This window comes from Protobothrops mucrosquamatus, unplaced genomic scaffold (genome assembly GCF_001527695.2).
Source record: "Protobothrops mucrosquamatus isolate PMUCROS unplaced genomic scaffold, P.Mucros_1.0 scaffold1731, whole genome shotgun sequence".
In the NCBI taxonomy this organism is placed as follows: Eukaryota; Metazoa; Chordata; class Lepidosauria; order Squamata; family Viperidae; genus Protobothrops; species Protobothrops mucrosquamatus.
In genome coordinates this window covers 256,604-278,412 of record NW_015387878.1, presented here as the reverse complement: position 1 = coordinate 278,412, position 21,809 = coordinate 256,604, and the positions used below count along the sequence as shown (strand labels likewise).

Genomic DNA, 21,809 nt, shown 5'->3' with positions numbered 1-21,809 from the left:
AAAAAGCAGAGACATCACCCTGCCAACAAAAGTGCGTATAGTCAAGGCCATGGTTTTCCCAGTTGCAATGTATGGATGTGAAAGTTGGACCATAAGAAAGGCTGAGCGACAAAGAATTGAGGCCTTTGAACTATGGTGCTGGAGAAGACTCCTGCGAGTCCCTTGGACTGCAAGGCGTTCAAACCGATCAGTCCTAGAAAAGATCAATCCCGACTGCTCTTTAGAAGGCCATATTCTGAAGTTGAAACTCAAATACTTTGGCCACCTAATGAGAAGGAAGGACTCACTGGAGAAGGGCCTAATGCTGGGAAAGATGGAGGGCAATAGAAGAAGGGGACGACAGTGAATGAGGTGGCTGGATGGAGTCACTGAAGCAGTAGGCGTGAACTTAAATGGACTCCAGAAGATGGTAGAGGACAGGAATACCTGGAGGAACATTGTCCATGGGGTCGTGATGGGTCGGACATGACTTTGCAATTAACAACACAACAAAGAAAAAGGATGTGAGTTAGCTTGAATTTTAAAAATAGCAGCATTAAGGTCAAAAATAAAGAAATGTGAAAAATTAAATGGTTAAAAAATTCTTAAAGGTCTTTGAAAATCCCAATGCATATGTGAATCCTAGCATAAACACAGAAAAAAAATGTGAGACTTGGAAAGCAGTAAAATGGTATAAATACTATTTATTTTTTCTTCCAAAGAAAGATTGCCATTGTAATTTAATTTAATTTAATTATGTTTTTAAAAAATGTAATGTAATGTAATGTAATGTAATGTAATGTAGTATAGTATAGTATAGTATAGTATAGTATAGTATAGTATAGTATAGTATAGTATAGTATAGTATAGTATAATATAATATAATAATAATAACATAACATAACATAACATAACATAACATAACATAACATAACATAACATAACATAACATAACATAACATAACATAACATAATATAATATAATATAATATAATATAAGCTCCTCCACACCTTACATTCATTCCATTCAGCTTGTGTTCCAATGTATCTATATGATCACAGGGGATTTCATTATCATCTACATATATGATGCCTCTCTAGATGTTTTTATTTCATTAAGCTTCTCAGCGGCTTAGAAAAAAATAACCTAATTCAAACATTCATGAGAATTTAACGGCCTATTTCCTTCACTAAGAGTTTTAGATTTCAACAAACTTATTATTGATCAAAAAAATTCAGCTCAATCCAGGATTTCATTCTATTGAATTCAGTGGGTTTTATTACAGATCAGATATGCTTACAATTATATTGTAAATTGTAATATTGTAGTGTAAATGATTAACAAATAAATCTCCACTCTTTGATAGTCTTTTATCATAATTTTATCATAATAATGTCATAATTTTATTATGGTAATGTGTCACTCTTACAGACATATTATTAATATCTAATAGATTATTACTATAGTATTGCATTGAAACAGAGAAGGGAAATTTCCAGTGATCCCTTTTCTAACCCTGCCTGAGAAAGAACTCCCCACCCCATCCACTATTTCTACAGCAGTGGCACTAGAAAGGGTGAGGAAGAATTTTCTCTATACAGCTACAGACCAGAGTTAGCAAAATCAGTGGGAAAGCTATACATAGTTAAATATAAACTATATATTGCAAGGAAGAAAGCCACACAAGCACCCGAGTTTTATAACTGATGTATACATCAGAGATGAAATACGGTGTATGTGAGTCAAGCCCAACATAAACTAACAGAGATCATCATGGTTGGAAGGAGCTGGATAAAATATGTTTTTCTTTCTCTTTCTGCTGATGGCTTCTATTCGTAGTCAACTAATGTCACTCTTAATTTTATTATGAGTTCAGTAGATATTGCTCATGGATGGATGAGCAGCAGAAATGGCCTGCAGTTCTGGCAGAATTCCACAAAAGCTTTTAAACATTTTACTATCAAATGAAGTTTGTTTTTTTCTGAATGTACACCATAATACAATGTATTATGATCTGAAATGAAAGACAGGCACCATTTTTGAAACCTTGTGTGCAATCACCAACATCTCACAAGCTCTCCTGAAAGAATACAAAAATCTAGCATGTCTCTCCTGAATTTCTGGCAACTTTGAAGCCATCTGCGGGGAAAAATATTGTCGGCCGCTAGAATATTAATGAATCTATAGCAATTTGGGCAAGGTTGAGTTGATAGTGAAAAACAAACCTCCTTTTGAACAAAATCCATAATGTTTTTGAAGTCCAAGTCATCATAGTAATTCTGAATTCCTCTTCCAATATTCTCATTTAAAAACTCAATTGTCTTTAAAAGGAAAAAGAAGTAAAAGAAAAACAAGTCAGCATACAATCATAGAAAGCTGAATACATTAGTTGACGATACAGCTTCTTGGAGGCAGCTATATAATCATATCTTTTCATCAAAATAACCCAAGCTCCATCCCTTTCGTATGTGTGATGTCCCAATGCAGGTAAAAAAGGGGTGGAGCTTACAATGCAACAGCACAACCTTGTTTTCATCATTTGCACCCCTCAAATACCTCTGTTTATGTGCCTCTCCCAAGGCCTCCTGATCTCTTCCCTATTTTGTAGGGTGTCACAAAGTTAATATGGCAGCCATAACCATAATCCCTGTGACCAAATTTTTTGATCAAACATCAACAAGGGCAGGACTTTGACCACATGGTTACAGTTTCCATTGTGAGTGTTTTGATCCCCCCCCCTCCTAGAGATACCCCTGCTTGCTCTGTAGAGAAGGAAAAGTAACAATAATACTGTAAAATAGCACAATCAAAAGGCTGCCTGGCCTTGATATGAAATAAAGTAGAAACTATTTTAATGAAATCATTAAATAAATCACCAAAGCTACAAATGAAAGATATTGAGGGACAGCTTAATGTGTTACATAACAAGTATCAAAGAGAAAATAGTAAAGTTTCTATTATTCTAATAGAAGTAGGTTTGTTTATTAAACTGTTACTACATCACACTGCTTTTGTCTTAGAAAAATGGCAATATTATATTAGATTTAATTCAATAAACTACTGAAGGAAAGCAATAAGTGAACTGATAATTTTATATAGGCAAATAAGTGACTTGCCAAATTAGCTTGACCAAACTGTAGAAAAATCATGAATTACTCCTATTTGACAAAGAGCCAGTTCAATGAAGTGGTTAAAGGTACCAGACTAGAAACTGGGAGACTGGGAATTCTAGTCCCGCCTTAGCCATAAGGTCAAGTGACTTTGGACCAGTCAGTCTCTCTCAGCCTGAGGAAGCAGGCAATGGCAAACCACTTCTGAAAAAACCTTGCCAAAAAAATTGCAAAGACTTATCCACACAGTCACTAGGAATCAACCCTGACTCAAAAGCATAACAAAACAAAACACTCCTACAAAATGATGGTTTTTAGAGATTTTCTAGATGATGTTCTTATGCAATAATTCTTGGTATTCATTTAATATTCATGATATAAATAACTAAATAACTCATCTGCTTCTGCTATTAGACAAGTTTAATTCATCCAACTGAACTGTTTTTCCTCTTCTTCACTGTGTTTCATGGAATATAGTTGCAAAGTGAAAATTTTCAATGATGGTGGTGATACATCCTAAAGTTACTCTGCAGGGTGGACCTGCAAGTGTCCTGCTTCCCTTATAATTTCTCATTTTCCAGCTAGACATCTTGCAGCCAGTTTCCATCCTGCTAATTTATCTAGAGCTGGAATGGGCAAATATGTCCCTGTACTACCTTTACGACTGTGAACTTCAACTCCCAGAAATCCTGAGCCATGCTGGGAGTTGAAGTCCACAGGTCGTAAACGAGGCCAATTGCCCACCCCTAATCTAGAGTGAGTGGATCACATGGCCTCATTATATCAAATTAATTTGATATATGTATGGTGCTATGAGTAGTCATTTCTTTGCCAGCTTCTTTAACCACTCCCTATTCAGAGAAGACTGTTCCTATTCAGAAGACAGTGTGTTTCCACTGTAATAGTACCCAACATACAAAGCTGATTTCAATTTGGGGCTGACTATCAGAGATTTCAATCATTAATTTTAAGTTTGAAAACTGCTACCTTTTAAAAATTACATTATAGAAATGACACATTTATGATACTCAATCCTCAATATTTCACTGATACAACAGATCCATCAATATTTTAATACATGAAAATACTATCAATTATAAAAGAACAGTTTTCAAAGCTCATAAAGTTTCCAGATGAAAATATTCTAAAGAGTTAAAGACTATGCAAGGGGAAAAGGCAATTTTATAATGCCAAAAGAGTTTAAACAGATGCTTGCATTCTGCTATGACAGGAAGGCACACAGGATATTATATTAGATACTGGCTCCAACTTCCAAAGAAATTATTTTTTTTATACTTCATGGTTATCAAGATAGTTAAAAATATGTCAGAGAGCGAGAAGGATTAATGTAAACTACTCTGACTGGGATAACATCAAATGCAAAGTAATAAACATTGCAGAATAAATTGTACAAAATGAAAAACAATTAAGTGCTTGGTTTGCAGAATATGTAGATTGTCAGAATACAGTTTGTGAAGTGCTTTCTCAGAGCCAAATATAACTGACCCCTGCATCTGGCATGTTCTTCTGTAACTTGGCCATGACTACACATCCTCTTACTTCAGACATTAAGTTTTAAATTGTACATATTTAATTAGTACATGTTACTTACAATTTAAACTAAATTTAAACTAAATTGGTCTTCACTGCAGACATTTCTCACAATATTTTTGTTAATAATAAACATACATGCAATTTAATTAATAATGTTAATATCTTAATGTTATGCAGGATCCAGACTCTTTTTTTAACCTAACTTTATGGTTAATTTGGCAAAGCATTTTCTTACCTTATTTTGGAAAATTAAGGCCATAACTCCACCAATTAGTTCAATGAGCAAACAAAAGCCCAAAATGTACATGAACTGCAAAAGAAGGAGTTAAAAAAAATATTACATAAAACTTGCACAGCACAAGAGCCTTAGTTTTGAAATGATGAATGTTTACTTTTACAATAGTTAATTAGAATAACTTTCAGAACAATTGGAGATGAGCTTAGCGTACTTGAGTTCTCACCAAGAATGTCTACCGGGTATGGTCCCAAAAGACAGGATGGTGGCTGTAATGCATGGTTGAAATTCTATCTGGTTTCCATGTGCGTATGTGTGTTTGTATGGGTCAGGCAGAGCTTTGATTGCACCACTGCAGATACCATGTTAACCTTTTTGACCAAACCTTGGCAACAGCCCTGGTAGCCATGCTTTGGGGAGATTTTTGCTCTAATTTACTCAGTGGAGAAGGCAGCAGGAGAAAAGTTATCTTTTTCCCAATCTCCCCAATTTCATAGAGAGATATACTGCTCCAGGCAAAATGGGAGAACTTGCCACGGACAACTCATTGCAGAACAACTTGCCGCAGGACTATTCAACAAATACAAAAGTTAAATTAGAACAATTAATCAGTGGAACAACCTGCCTCCAGAAGCGGTGAATGCTCCAACACTGGAAGTTTTTAAGAAGAGACTGGACAGCCATTTGTCTGAAATGGTATAAGGTTTTCTGCCTGAGCAGGGGGTTGGACTAGATCAGGGGTGTCAAACTGCCGGCCCGTGGGCCGGACGCTTCACCAGGAAACCGTGCTCACCCCATTGCCGGCAATGGGAAAAAAGCTCCGATACGTCATGCTATGTCTGGACTAGATGACCTCCAAGGTCCCTTCCAACTTTACTATTATTATTATTATTATTATTATTATTATTATTATTATTATTATTATTATTATTATTATTATTATTATTATTATTATTATTACTATTATTATTATTATTACTATTATTATTACTATTATTATTATTACTATTATTATTATAAATTAAACTGCAACAATCATAAATATGAAGCAGTTGCCAAGAATCTGAATTCTGATTACATGATCATGGCAATGCTGCAATGGTTGTAAGTGTGAAAAACAGTGACAGATGTGGTAACTTGATGACCCACTTAATGACCGTGGTGCTTAGTGACAAAAGTTATGACCACCCAATTGTGGTCATAAGTCAAAGACTACCTTCATTCTCTTGCTTGCAAGGAAATGTCACTGCTCTTCCTCTTATTGGTGTACAATTCTCAACAGCTTCTTCTAAGTAAGGGGCCCTCTCTTATTTGTAAAAGTTTTTGCAAATCCTGACAGTTTTCCTGTCTGAACAGTAGCAGAACAGCAGCTCTGAATATATATGAAAAAGTACAAACTATATTTATCAAGCCCAAACCCCTTTGTCCTCCTTACCTCAGTTTACCAACAATATAGCTCTTTCAATACCAGACTGATGGTTTTTTTTTTTTTAAAAAAAAGCAACCACCATAGTTTGAAGTTTGAAGTTTTATTGTATTTATATCCCGCCCTTCTCCTGGTGGACTCAGGGCGGCTGAGGACATCCTGTTCTTGTATTTCCTGAAAAGATGGGTTCCTTGGGGTTTTTTTTTAATGTCCTGGCAGTAAAATTATTGCATTTTGAAGGATTCTAAAGAAAACAGCCACTTCCTCTCACTTACTCAAAGTAAAACATATTCAGAAACAAACAACAAAACAACAAAGATTGGGAAAAGCCCTCTATCAAGAAATAAACTACAGGAAGCGGCATTATGTTGGACACATAGATGAGCTGAATATTTAACATTTTTTTCACAAGGATGATTTGTACATAGTAATTCCTTTTATTACTGTTATGTGGTAAAACACTAAGACTGATGGAAACCTGGGGATGAGGAACAACATCAGTTTCCTTCAATTTTTCTGTCAAATTTTCTGCTCAGTTTTTTTTCAGATTCTAAACTCTAATGTCTCAAAAAAGCTAAGTATGTTTGACATAATTACATATTCTCAAAACTATTACAAATTTAATTTTTAAACACTGGTTGCATCTAATTAAGCTACAACAGACTTTCATAGGTTTGTACAGTACTACTTGATTACAAACATATCTAATTACAATATGTACAAAATCACAAAAGTCACCACAAATTTGTCTCCACAAAAGTTTGATGAGTACTAATCAGTTTTTCCCTTATGCCTGATTGAAAAAACAAATTCTCATCCTATAATTTCCTTTTCAAATTAAATTTAATCTTTATTAAAAGAGATTTCTGAATGTTTAAAATCATCATCATGAAATTTAGTTAATAATGTTACTATTTACTCTTGTTCAATTCCAATTCTGATCTCAGTCACTAGGCTAACAAAATGTTAATAATACTTCTAGTCATAAAGGGTTAATTGACACTATAACATAATTAAATTCAAACTTATTTTTCATTTCAATTTAAATTATTAAGTAAACATATAATTTATCTCAAAATAATTAGTTTTGTTAAGGAATTGAACAACATTCTAGCATGAAAGAATGAAAGACTCTTGCTCAGATTTCTAAGAAAGATGTATATCTAGACCAGGGGTCTTCAAACTTGGCCCTTTTATGATTTGTGGACTTCAACTCCCAGAATTCCTCAGCCAGCGTGCCTGGCTGAGGAATTCTGGGAGTTGAAGTCCACAAGTCATAAAAGAGCCAAGTTTGAAGACCCCTGATCTAGATTGTAGTGTTTTGAATGGTCTTGATTTGTTTTTTAACATTACACTATGCAAGCATATTTATTTATTTATTAAATTTATTTGCCGCCCATCTCGCTGTGAGGTTACTCTGAGCAACTTACAACAGTAAATATGTAAAATTATAAAAAATGTACACATAACAATAGTAAAACAATGAAACAATAAAATAAACAATGAAAATGCAGCAATATGAATTAAAAGACAGGCAGAGAAGGAGCAGGATGCACAGGTGGGAGGTAGATTAAATATGGGTTAACTATTAATTAAGAATAAAGGCCTTTAAAGGCCTGAATTTTCTTAAATGAATTTTACTTTTGTATTTCCATTTAGCTCTTTTTTTAAAAGCATTTTTTCTCCAGATCCCTATCAGGAATCATAAAAACTGCTTTGTTGACAGACTTGACATGAGCCAACAATGACCCACTGAAATTTCTTTCTGCTACTTTCTGAAGGAAGTGATTAGACGAGTTTTCTTAAAACTGTTTATAGACAGGGAAATGAAGTCGTTTTAGAAGGGTCAAGGAAAATAGGCTTCTACTTAAATAAAAATACTTACAGCTTGAAGAAGGTGTAAATTGTCCCTCAGAGAAGCCAATACTCCCAGGAAGGACACAAGGAACATTACGATGCCCAAGAGAATAAGGATGATCGCTGGAGCTAAGAAGGCACTTTCAAGGGTTTTATATTTCTGTCTTTCAACTTCTGCATAAATGCCTACAGCTAAGATAAACGCTCCTAGCAACTGCAACAGAAAAAAAAGGGGGGGGGAAATGCTTTATGCTTACGAATTACAAATTCTGTGCATTTCATTAATAACTAAGGGCAGGACATTTGAAGAGCATCACTAATCCAAAGCCGAGACCAGAAACAATCGCTGTCGACTCAAAAAGAGCAAAGAGCTTTGATATTCTTGGTGGTAAAATGAGCATATTTTGTCTCTTTTAGGTTAATACACATAACAAAAACATTATTATTGAACTGTTTGTAGGTGGATCGATGCAACTGATAATAAGATAATCACTCTCTTGAAAGACCCCAAGTTCTTCACAAATAAATAATAATGACATGAGTGAGTGACATTGCTATACATTTTTGCAAGTATCTTCAATACCAGGCAAATAATTTTGATTTTGTGGACCCCTGAGAGGTTTTCAGGGGACCCCAAGATCAGTCAAACCACCCTTTAAGAAACACTATTCTAGATAAACCTTTCCCAAACTTTTTACCTTCAAGAAATCAATGAAATAATTATCACGGAACCCATACATAAAATTGATTATATCTATAATTTACAATATATTAAACATTAAAAAACAATGTTTTTAAATCATTGTATCTCATGGAAAACTTATCGACTTCAATCCCAATTGAGAAATACTATTCTAGATATTTTAAACAATTTTATATTCTTATAATCTAAGTCACTAACTGATTTCTTGGGGAAAAATGAGGAAGTTGCAATGTTCAGAATGAATATGGCTTGAAAGATGTGCTTAAGAGGCCAGAAACTTATATTTTGGGGAATATTAAAAAGGCAGAATATACAGTATTTCTCAAAGAAATAATGGAAATCTTTAGGCAGAAACCACCCCCCACCCACCCCGAAGTTTCCTGCCCCAAGCAGAGGCCAGGTCTGTAGAAATGCAGATGTGATCATCCTTTCAGAAAGATTGGAGCCAGGAAGCTTAGAGCTGATGGGCTTAGAAAGACAAAAGATCCCTAGAATCAACAACCCCTCACCCAAAAAATCCAACACAGCTTATTTTCAATTGCAATATTGTATGGTATTTTATGAAATGTATAAACATTAAGGGAACTTGACCAGGTTTCCCATTCCAAAGTCATCTGGATTCATAATAAAAAATTAAGTTGGGCTTAAATAAATTTATCTGATTAGGTAAGGTTACAAGAATGCAATTGGAATAGGTTAATTTACTTTTATTTTTTGCAAGCCTGCAACGCTCAAAAGGAACTATCATCTCACCATTCCTGGTCAGCTGGTAATAAGAAGCACCTCATCAAGTTCCCTCAGATTTCTGCCCAAAAAACCCAAATCCCTCCGCCCTCTGCTTTGAAAAACAAACGGTAGGAGAAAAAGAAGCAGAGCCTGAGGGGGGAGGGAGTCAAAAGAGGAATCAGTCTGAAGTCCTTACGTTGCCACAAGTGATCCAAGTCCAGTCCTCCCCTTGAATTCCGTTGACTCTTATCTAATGCCAATTTAGTGCTGACCATTAGTTGACTAGATTCTTGAGTATAATGTGAGCAATAAATCTTCTTAACTAGAACTTAACATGCGGTCTTGATTCTTTGCACATGACACAAACCTCAAACAAGCATTTTGGAGCTTGTTTAAGATGACAAGTATCCCCTATCCTCTCCATTCTGGCTTCTTTACCCTGTCCTGATTTCCTGTTTCCAGGCTTCGATACTAGGATCCAGAGCGTGGTGATACAGATAGTCCTCAACTTACAATCATTCATTTAGTGACCACTTGAAATTACAGTGGCACTGAAAAATGACTTATGACCATTTTTCACACTTATGACCACTGCAGCATCCCCATGGTCACTTGATTAAAATTAGGATGCTTGGCAACTGGCATGTATTTATGATCGTTGCACTGTCCCAGGTTCATGTGATCATCACTGCAACCTTCTGACAAGCAAATTCAATGGGGAAGTCAGGTTCACTTAATAACCCTGTTACTGACTTAATAACTGCAGTTATTTACTTAGCAAAAAATGGGGCAAAACTCACTTAACAACAGTCTTGCTTAGCAACATAAATTTTGGACTCAGTTGTGGTCATAAGGCAAGGACTACTTGTAGTCTGGTATCCACTCTAATGACCATCTAGGCTACACAGTGGCAACACAACTTTTGCATGAACGCTTACTATCTGAAAATGGTTTTCCTTGAGATGTGTTTGAATATTAGTAGCTTAGGTTAGTAGTTGGGCTGTTGGTTTGATCTCCAAGCTTGACGATTTGGCTGCAAATGTTTCGCCTCCATTCAGGGGATATCTTCAGTGCGCTTTGAATTGTGCTCGACCGTCAGAGCACTGGCCATTAAATACCTTTGTGTGTGATGTAAATTGGTGTGGGTGTTATTAGTCCGGATGTTTCTGAGTCATGGTCTGGTTTCAGGCTGTTTGATTGGCTTGTTGTTGTTGCTGGGCCATAGTTTTTGGTGTTTGGCTATCGTCTGTGTGATGCAAATGGCGTTTGCTCATTTGGTTGACTCTGAGTCATGATCTGGTTTCGGGTTGTTTGGCTGGCTGGCTGTTGTTGAGACATGGTCTGGTTTCTTGTGGAGGGTTGTGATTTTTGTTGCTGTTTGGTGGGGTGCCTGTTTGTTCGTTTTAAATGATGCCTTCAGGATTGCGGTTGAAGTAGTTCTTTCATTCTCAGTGGTTGGAAGACTGGATCGATGTCAATGTGTCTGTTTATTGACTTATTGATGGAGAGCCAGGCTTCGAGGAATTCTCTTTCTCCCCTTGATTTCGCTTGCGTTACAACTGTGGTCCCGGTTAGATCAAACTTGTGTCCTTCTGAGTCTTCGTGGACGGACATGAAGGATAGTAGGTCATGTCTTTTGATAGCCAAGAAATGTTCATGCAGTCTGGTAGATAGCTTTCTTCCTGTTTGGCCCACATAGTTCTTTTTCACAGTTGCTGCACTGGATTCAGTATATGATGCCTGATCTTTGGTTTGTTTCTGTCTCCTTCTTAGGTTTTGACAGGGTCTGTCTGAGAGTTGAGGCTGATTTGTGGACTACTGTGAGGTCATATTGGCATACTTCCACAGCAACCACTCCAAATGCCACAAACAAAGCTGCATCAGAACACTGTTCGAGAAAGCAGAATCCCATTGCAACACCACGAAGCCAGATCAACAGAACAAAAACACTTATAGAAAGTCTTCAAGAGAAATGGAGACCCAAAAAACTTCATCCAGAGATTGCTACACTCAAACAATACAAGCACCCAAAGCAACAGAACTACCATACAATAGGAACAACAACAACCAGACGAATCACAATTCCCTACATACAGAATGTTTCAGAGATGACAGCAAGATTGCTATGCCAACAAGATCTACAACATGATCAGCAAGACTATTTTACCAATAGCCAGCCAATCAAACAGCCCGAAACCAGACGATGACTCAGAAACATCCGGACAAATAAAACCCACACCAATTTACATCATACAAAAATGTATTTAATGGCCAGTGCTCTGACAGACGAGCACAATTCAAAGCGCACTGAAGATATCCCCTGAATAGAGACAAAACATTTGCAGCCAAATCACCAAGCTTGGAGATCAAACCAACAGCTCAATGGTTTTCCTTGTTTTCAACACAACTTGTTGATGAAGCAAGAGGGAGCTGGGACAAAGTGGGACACCCACGCCAAGTGACAGAGTCAGCTGATCAACGAGGGGCATTGCAGTTGCACCTCAGCTGAAAGAGATCATGTATGACCTTATGCTCCTAGTACTGTATATACCAGTGGTGGCGAACCTATGGCACGGGTGCCAGAGGCGGCACTCAGAGCCCTCTCTGTGGGCACGCACGCCGTCGCCCCAGTACTAGGCCTTCAGCTGGGTTTTATAAAACCTTTTCGCTTTAGGCCTCCGCCTCCGTGTGCAAAAAAAAAAAAAGGTTCAATCAATCAGTCAATTTCAACTTCTCGCGGGGGAAAAAAAGATCTTGCAAAGTTGGAATTGATTGATTGAACTTTTTAGTCCCAGTCTGCCGTTACCACCGCAGCCACACCCACCCAATGGGCCACGCCCACCTGGCACCCGACGATGCGTAAGTGGGTTTTGGGTTGCAGTTTGGGCACTCGGTCTCTAAAAGGTTCGCCATCACTGGTATATACTTATGCAAACAGGTGTCAATCTAGTTTAGTTTCTATCTAAAAGAACTATGCTAGGAAGACTCCATGTTTCTACATATTTTGACATAAGTAAGGAGGAGATAAGCTTAGCAGACTTACCCAACTGAAAATAAGAGGAAGTAGTCCAAAGAAAGGAAATATATTGGCATGTAATGTTTCTTGGAAGAGCTTTGCATAAAGCAACTCTTCCGCCTATGGTTAATTAATTGTTATTTGATATCCGACTAGAGAGTAATCTCTATTGTTAAGAGATTACTGGAATGCAGGAACAAAATGTAATCTGCAGTAGATATTTTTATATTGTGTACTTTATAGTTTTCTCAAAACCTTAAACTATTTTCCATTTATTTTTGATCAAAAACAAATTCACTTAAAGAGATTTCATCTGATTTATATTATAATTAGATTCACACTGCACTACCTTATTAACTATGATTTTCAGATTCCTAATTTAATTTGCCAACTCTGCAGGTCACAGGTCATGTAATAGTGAATTATAAAGGATCAGAAGAAAACCTGAATTATAAGGAATGTGACTAGATCACAAAGCAATTACTGGCAATTGGGTCACTATTGGGCAAACTGGTTTTTCAAAGTAGAGGTCATCTGATTCCCAACTCAAATTCAACAACAAATTCAGCAATTGAACAGAACAGGAAATCCAAAAAGGAAATTCCATTTTATTGCTGTTGACCTGAAAGATGGGAATAGAGGTTGTATTTGCTGCATTCTGAATGAAAAGATGCATGAGATCATTGAAAAGAAACGTGCAAGTGTGCAAGAGAGAAAAGAAAACGTTTAAGTTTTTGAAACAATTTAGCCTAATACTGCATACTGGAAATATGTACTCTGACACAATCCTAGACAGTAGGGTATTACCTGGGTCTGTAAAATCTGGAAATGTCACTGGAAGGTTTAACCAATTTAACCAGTGATGTTTATTTCATTAATGATCAGCAAACCAATGGAAGGCTCTTAAACAAACAAAATGCAGTAATTAATTAATCTTATTCCTCTTCCTCTTACAAACACTACACGGGTAATTTAACATGTTCTTAGGTAGTTTAAATACAAGAAGCACTCCTCCAACTACCCTTTGGCCAGCTAGAAATGTGATATACTAAAGAAGAAAGTAAGCCAATACATGTTTGCTCAAGAGAAAAAATGAAATGTGAGTTTCAATAAAGCATGTAAACTTGTTTACAAGTGTCTTAAGCATATCTGCACTCTTGTCTAAAAAAAAATTCTACACCTAAGTCCATAAATACGGTCACAGCCAAAAGAAAATTAATACAATAAACTAACATAGAATGGATAACTCTATTTAGTTGAGCACAAACACACTGCAGCAACCCTGAACAGCAGAAAAAGGAATCAGATCATCTATACAACATCTTCCAACAAAATGGATTTCCAAGCAATTTCATCAAAAAGTGAGGGATCCTTGGTGTTCTTTGAGCTTGCTTGTTTTCTTGCAGACATTTCATTGATCTAACTAGGTAACATCATCAGTGCTAGTAAGGAGTGCTGTTTGATGTCAGTTTATATTCTGGTGTCATGCCCGTCTGTGTGGGTGGGGCTGGTCTTAGGGATTCTTTGCCTAAGCTACAAATATTCTCCTTTATTGGAACTGAGAAACATAGAATAATGAAAAAAGCAGGTTTCTATAAATGCTCGATGAACAAGAAGACAGCAAAAACCGGAAAGCATAAAATCTTTACAATATAGGTTTAAAGAAAGCTTCATTTTAAGAAGCAATACAGCTGATTTACTATTGTTGATGTATTTTGTTCTTGTGGGTGTTATCATTTTCATTTATTGTATTGCTGCATTTATCATTTTAATTTGCTGTATAGATTTTTATAAGCTGAATGGGTTATAAAAATTGTGAAGTTAAATAAATAAACCTATGTAGAGCAGAGAAATTTCCTTTAATACCGTACCACAGAAAACAAAACTTGAAGGAAAGATATATTGAAGAATTTATATCCGTGTCTCACTTTCAAAGAGATTAAAGCCTCTAGAATAATTCAAAATATCAAGAAATAATGCCAGGGCATTATCAAGCATATTTCCATATTAATTCACAAATGCTGCTTTCAGGACTTGCTACAAAATTTGTTTTCTTTTCAATAGTGAAAGGGATCTGATTCAAACTGGTATTCCAATGTGAAGAGATGAAAGACTTTTAACTTCCTTTTTTGGAGAGGAAAGTGCAGTCATATATAAACTTAAATTAATTTTTCATGCTGCTCATACAGTTCTACATTGAATACAGAACAGTGGATGTATTTTTAGTAGGTAAACCATGGATGACAGTTCCCAGTGGTATTGAAATATTGTTTTCTAATTAATTTATTCTAGAATTCCAGAATTTCCACTACCGAAACGCCATTTTAAAACCACTTCAGTCTTTTACTTTTTTTTTTAAGAACAAAAGTAATGTATTTCTTGTATGCTTCTTGTATTCTGCCTGGTTATCGTTAAGAATTGGGCAGCCTACAAGCTTAATAAACTATTATGGGTGTTTAGGTATAAAAATAAGTACAGTAATCTCCCTGCAAATGAACATTATTATTAAAAAAAAGGTTCATAAATGCCTGTTATGATTTTGTGAAGAGGCATAAAGCAACTAAACATTTTTAGAGAATGATATCTCATTTATAATCCTTCAAGGCAATTCCTTTACCTATTAATATGCTTTTGTTAATATCAAGGATAGTGGTTGAAAAGGTATAATGAAGTGTATTTCTTAAAAAATACATTTAAAACATGTTATGAGGAATTTTTCTTTCAATTAAAGCACCTTTTAAAATTCTATATTGATGTGAATAAGGAATGAATATATACAATAGTCCCAGCTTTATAACCATGACAAATCTAGGGTCATATTCATAAACATATATTCTTCCCACCACAAACTTGATTGACTACAGAAAAAACACTTCCTTGATTCATCTGAAAATTTAGTTTAATATTAGTTTACTAAACAGAAGACAAACACATCAGACCTAACTTTAAAAAAAGTAATGGATTTACTTTTGATAAAGAAGCTTTAGGATCTTACTCAAAAGCAGTGTTTCTTAAAGAGTTGTCAAAGGAGACCTAGGAGTCTTCCAAGACCCTCTGAGAGGTCCATGAAATGAAAATTATTTGCCAGATATTGAAGATATTGACAAAAATTTATAACAATGTCACTCTGCATTATTTTTTATTTATTAAAATATATATATTCATGAAAAATATTGTATTTTTGTTAATTACCTAGTGGTTTAATATCGTTATTTTTCACGATTCAGTAAATTGCTATGAAAGCATCACTTTTAATTTTAATACAGTAAATATCAATAAACATAACCTATGCAAACAAAAGCTCTTCTGGAGTCCTCCATAATTTTTAAAAACGGAAAAGGGTCCAGAGAGCAAAGCATTTAAGAAACAATTGCTCTAAAGAGAAAAGGGGTGTTAAATTGCAGCTTTACAAGCTAGAAAACTGTGAGTTCTAATCCCTTATCTGGGCCAGTCACTTTCTCAGCCCTAGGAAGAATGTGCAAGAATTGCTTCTGAAAATGTCAAAAAAATTGCATTGATTAATCTCTATAATCCCCAAGAGATAGTGTTGACTGATCAACATAAGAACCAGACGTAGCTTAGTTTCATTAACTAGTTCATAAATCACAACGATGTACATAGCCAAAAACACTCAATTCGCTGTCAGCTATTTTTTAATAATATCTACAAATGATAGTTAATGTTATCTGTGTTTGATGGTTAATTAATCAAAAATGCACAATAATTTCATTACAACTGTGCAAAATGCAAAAAGCATCTGAAAAGCTTTAAGTTATGATATATATTGGAATATGGCATTACGCAGAGGAAGAAGAATGTGGAAGTGGTGATATTTGAACTGTATTTCTCATCCCATAAGAGCTTGGAGTTTCTACAATCACAATAACAAGTCTTATCAACAATATATTTTATTCATGAATATTCATAAATATTTATTTACTTGTTTCAATGACATCAGTACTACTAGCCCATCAATCCTTCCCCGCAAAATTTATCTATATTCAGCTCAAGTTGAAAAAATAAAATAGGAGGAGGGGGGAGAGTATTAAATCTAAACAAAGCAATAATACCGGTATATTTTATGATGTAGTGTAAACACCAAAGAATCTACATGACTAGTTGTTCCAAATTTTACACTTGTCTCCCAATTTATATATCTCTGAAATGTGTATGGCTGCCCAACTCAAAAGATTGTGACTCTGGGCAAGAAAACAAAAGAAAACAGAAAAGAATAATAACAAGCAATCAGATATCAAATTTCTGTTACATCCCTCCAGGTGGGAACCCCAATGAACCTGCCCCAATGCCTGGAGAGAACCATAGTTTTGCCCCTTTCTAAAGGCCAATGGGATCAGAGCCAACCATGTATCAGGGAAACGGGAGGGGGGGGGAGAGATAATTTCAGAAAGTAGGTGGTGTAAAGGAAAAGGTTCACCTCCTGGGTCCTGCCAGATGACCCTGCTCCAGGGAAATGACCCCAAATTTGCCCATCCATGTGGGACAGGCAGATGCCACTGAAGAGAGGTGGTCCCACAAATAACCTAGTCTTGTTCCATGTAGAGCAGTGGTTCTCAACCTGTGGGTCGGGACCCCATTTGGGGTCGATCGACCATTTCACAGGGGTCGCCAAGCAAGGCTGTCCGCCATTTTTTTTGTCCGCCATTTTTTTTGTCCACCATTTTTCCCCCTTTTCCGGCGGGTGCCTTACCTCCCTTGGGCTGGGCCAGCTGGTGGTCGGCCTGCTCCGTCTCTGCCGCTTGCCAGCTACGCCTCGGCCGGCGCAGGGGGCGGAACCACGCATGCGCGGCGCTCCCGGGCAGGGAAAGTCCTCGACTTACGACCGGTTGGGTAGTCCTCGACTTATGACCGGTTTAGTCCTTGACTTACGACCGGTTTAGTCCTCGACTTACGACCGGTTGGGGTCGCGGCATTAAAAAGGTTGAGAACCACTGATGTAGAGCTTTATAGATGACAACCAGCACTTCAAATTGTACCCCGAAGCTTACTAAGATCACTAAGCACTGGTCTTACACAGATAGACAAAGATGCATCCATAACTACCCACCTGCTGAATTCTGTATCAACTGAAGCTTCCAGATGCTTTTCAAGGGCAGCTTCGTGTAGAATACAATGCAGCAATCCAAGTGATGGGTTACCAATGAGTGAGAGCAAACAGAAATGCTCAATCCAAGAATGGGGGCAATTGGCATTGAGCAAAGGCCCTTGTCACCCACACCTACCACCTGCTACTTAAGCAGGTTAGGTACATCCCCCCAAATAAGTATTTTATTTATACTAATATATATAAATATATTATATTTATATTATTTATCATAACATAAATTACAAATTAGTAATTTATTACTTTGATGTCATTTTAAAAATAACATGCCTAATTTGATTTGCTTTTTGATTTGCTTTTGATTTTTTAAACAATATTTCCTCTTTTTAAATTAGCCAGCTGAAAGGCATGCTCACAGCCTTATATTTTATTAGACAAAACATTTTTAAAAATGAATCGTTCTTTTGCCCCAAGTAGGACATTTATGCTCTTCGTGTCTCCATGAGAGTAAAATCTGATTGATAACTTGTCTAGAGCGTCTGTTCCTGTATATATTTGACCCTAAAGAAAAATAACTGTTTAAGTCAATTCAGTGACAGTGCAGCAACATTTTGATGCTGATTAGGAACATTTTTTCTGAGAAATTCAATTGAGAATCCATCTTCATTAACCAGCACAATGCAAATACAATGGGGGAGGGCTGTCTAAAGATGAAACTAAAAGTATTTAAAACACGGCGAAAGTAAATATAAATTCAAAAACAAAGCAGTAGAAGAAAGAACTCCCTTTGGAAAAATATCGGGACTTTTGACAAAGGCCACCGTCCCGTTAAAGCCTGCTCGTTAAGCGCCCCAAACGAGCCGAGCCGCACTTGCTTGACTTCACAATTGAACGCCCGTCTCCTCTATTTGCTGGGGACATTATTGCGCTTTCAACCCCGACCCGGCGCGGCCGCCTCTGATCGGGATTTCGAGCGGAGACGGAGCCTTGCTCGGCTTTCCCCTCCGCTCGCAGCTCGCCAAACCGCGCGGAAACTCGGGCCACTCGACCGCCTCCTCCGCCGGCGTCGCCCGCAAACTCCCGCAGCCTTCCAGCCCAGTTTCACCCGGACAGTCGCTGCGTTTGTCTCAGGACGGTCTCCGCCTCTCCGAAGCAACCACCTGTGGCCCTCCGGGGTCTGGAAGCGGCGCCTTTCCCGGAGCATCCGTCGCGCACTTCGGGGGAGCGAGGCGAGCGCAGCTCCCGGAGACTCCCTGCGGGCCCCCCTTCCGGCTCCGTCCGCTTTCCGCCCTTCCCAGCTCCCGGAGCGCCTATGGCAGCCGCCGCTTCCCGCCCCTTCTTGCACTCACCCAAAACACCGTGGAGTAAATGACGAGCGTGAATTTGAGGCACAGGTAGGAGAAGCGCGCGCAGTAGCGAACCTGCTCCGAGTCTCCCTGCGCCGCCATCGCCCCCGCCGCCCCCTGCTCGCCACCTGCCGCTCTCCGTGCCAGCCAGCCAGCCAGCTCAGAGGCAGCGGCGGCGGCGGCTCCGGGAAGCGGCTCGCCTGCGCCAGCCGGCCTGCGTGGCTGAGCGCGGCAGAGCAGCTGCCGAGAGGCGAGATGGACGCGCCCTGCTAAGGTTGGAAGGCTGAAATGGTATAGGGTTTCCTGCCTGAGCAGGGGGTTGGACTAGATGACCTCCAAGACCCCTTCCAACTTTGTTGTTGTTGTTGTTGTTGTCTGCAGATCTGTCGCCGGAAAGGAAGCGCTTCAGATTAAGGCCGAGACTGACAATTTAGTCTAGGCCTGGTTCAGTCTGGAGTGAATTCCACTTCCAAAGCGCCGGAACGTTTTCCAAACCACTTTCACCTTTTTGGAATCCTTACATTGTAGAATCAGTGTTTCTGGAAGTGAGTTTAGGGATCGCTAATCCAAGCTTTCCCCGTGCATAACTGCTCCAAGTCCCCACTCCTCTATTTGAGATCCACAACTGGGGAGACAGTTTTCAGGATGGCTGCTCTGGATGACCAGTTCGGTTACCTTGAATAGGATCAGACTGCCTGTGTGCAAGAAATGTCATTCTGCGGGACCACACTAACAAAATGAAAAGTAAATGGTAATAAAGGTGGCAGAATATCAACATCACTTTGAAGGTTTATACAGATAGACAGCTTCTTCTTTTTAATACTTCCACTTGTACATTTCAATGGGAAAGTAACACATGAAACTCTTTTATACATCTGTATTTATAGCCTAAAAGCATGACGTCTTTAGAGTCTACATCTTCCCAGATATTCTTTTAATTTATATCTCTACACTCTCTCCTTTCCAAGTAATTAAACTGGCTTTCATTCACTTTTTTAAAAACACAAAACATCTATAAAGAATCTAAATAGGATGGTTTTTAAAAAAATACATGCTTGGCTAGGCCTAAGCTAAAATACCTCATCCACATTGAACAGAAATTTCATTATTATCACAGTACAGCAGGGTTGATGTAGGCAAGAACATTTTTAAATATGGTAAAAGGGATTTGAATTTCTCATTTGTAGTTGAAGGAAGTTGATCAGAAAATTTCCACGCCAGCTTTGATGCTCCATCTGTTTTCAGTCTTCTTTATAATTTTAAGTTATCATTATTCCCTCTAGCAACTAAGAGTAAATGCTTGTTGCAGTGTGGAAATTTTGTCACAAGAATGTCACCAACATTTATGGATGTCCATTATTCAAGTATTTATTTATTCATTCATTAATCCAATTTATATGGCCCCTCTATCCAAGAAACTGGGTGGCAAACAAATCCAAAGCAGTATTTCAGTAAATGCAACTAAAACTGGACCAAGGCTCAATAAAATACTTAATCACTAGTCTCAGGCACCCATTTCAGGATTCTTATGGTAACATCTCCCCATCTTTTAATTGTAAATTAAAGTAAATTGTAAACTTCTCCCTCCCTTTTTAATTGTAAATTATTATTGTTGTTATTTATTGTTTTGTCACTTTAATGTTTACCAATTTTTAATTTTTGTAAGCCACCCAGAGTCACCTCAATATGAGATGGGCAACAAACAACTCTAATAAGTAAATAAATAAATAAAAATATGCTTCCCAAAATATGCCTGGGAAGCTCCAGGTCTCACAATCTTGCAAAAGATGAGTAGAAAAGGAGTTATCTATATTTTAAGGAGAAGGCTGTTCCAGGGGGCAGGCACCATAATAGAGAAGGTATGCTTCAGGGAACCTTCCAGATGACATTCTTATAGATCAGGGGTCTTCAAACTTGGCCCTTTTATGACTTGTGGACTTCAACTCCCAGAATTCCTCAACCAGGAATGCTGGCTGAGGAATTCTGGGAATTGAAGTCCACAAGTCATAAAAGGGCCAAGTTTGAAGACCCCTGTTATAGATGCTACCTGGGGCCAAATCCGGTGGAGCCAACTTTGGAGGAGCAATAAAATATCACTGGGGGTGCATAGTTCTTCAAGTAACCCGGCCCCATGCCATGTAGGGCTTTAAAGATGATAACCCCCTTGAATAACACCCAGAAACCTATTAGGAGTCAGTACAGTTTGTGTAGCAATGTGTTGCACAGGAGTATATCCAAAACTACATGTGCTACTGCTTTCTGGACCAGCTAAAGCTTCTGAATGCTCTTCAAGGGCAGACTCATGTAGAGTGTGTGTCCAGTCAGGAGGTGACTAAGATTTAAGTGACCATAAGCAGTGCCTCCCAATCCACAAATGGGCGTAACTTGTACACAGGATGCTCTTGTGGGCATGGTTGCCACCTGCTCCTTGAAAATAGGTTGAGAATCCAAGACAAAGCCCAGATTGCACACTGAGTCTAATTCAGGGTTAACAATGGACAATTACTAGTTATGGTGGCTGCTAAACCCACAGCCATTCAGTCATATGGTTCAGCTCAATTTGTCCTCCCAAACTCGCATAGCCACAAGGCACTGTGGAAGTATCTCAGCAGCAGCACTTGGCTAGCCTGGGGCCAAGAAGTATAACTGAGTAACATTTTTTTAAATGTTTTCCTTGTTTTAAGTGTTTTATAGTTTTAGGATTGTAAGCCACACAGACTCACTTGACTGAGGTGAGTAGCTATAGAAATTGAAGAAATAAATAAATCAGCATCTTGATGATAATTAACTCCAT

General features: G+C 37.7%; 1 protein-coding gene across 1 annotated transcript in view; it reads right to left on the bottom strand.

Annotated features, from left to right (window-relative positions):
- TSPAN15 (tetraspanin 15) overlaps window positions 1–19,117 on the bottom strand; it is a 27,482-nt gene extending 8,365 nt beyond the window's left edge. Inside the window, exons 1-4 of the mRNA XM_015822972.1 lie at window positions 19,019–19,117; window positions 8,191–8,376; window positions 4,880–4,954; window positions 2,206–2,301 (exon numbers count right to left, since the gene is read on the bottom strand). Coding sequence (XP_015678458.1) covers window positions 2,206–2,301; window positions 4,880–4,954; window positions 8,191–8,376; window positions 19,019–19,117 — 456 coding nt within the window. The remainder of the gene's footprint in view (window positions 1–2,205; window positions 2,302–4,879; window positions 4,955–8,190; window positions 8,377–19,018) is intronic.
- Between the last annotated feature and the right edge of the window lie 2,692 nt (window positions 19,118–21,809).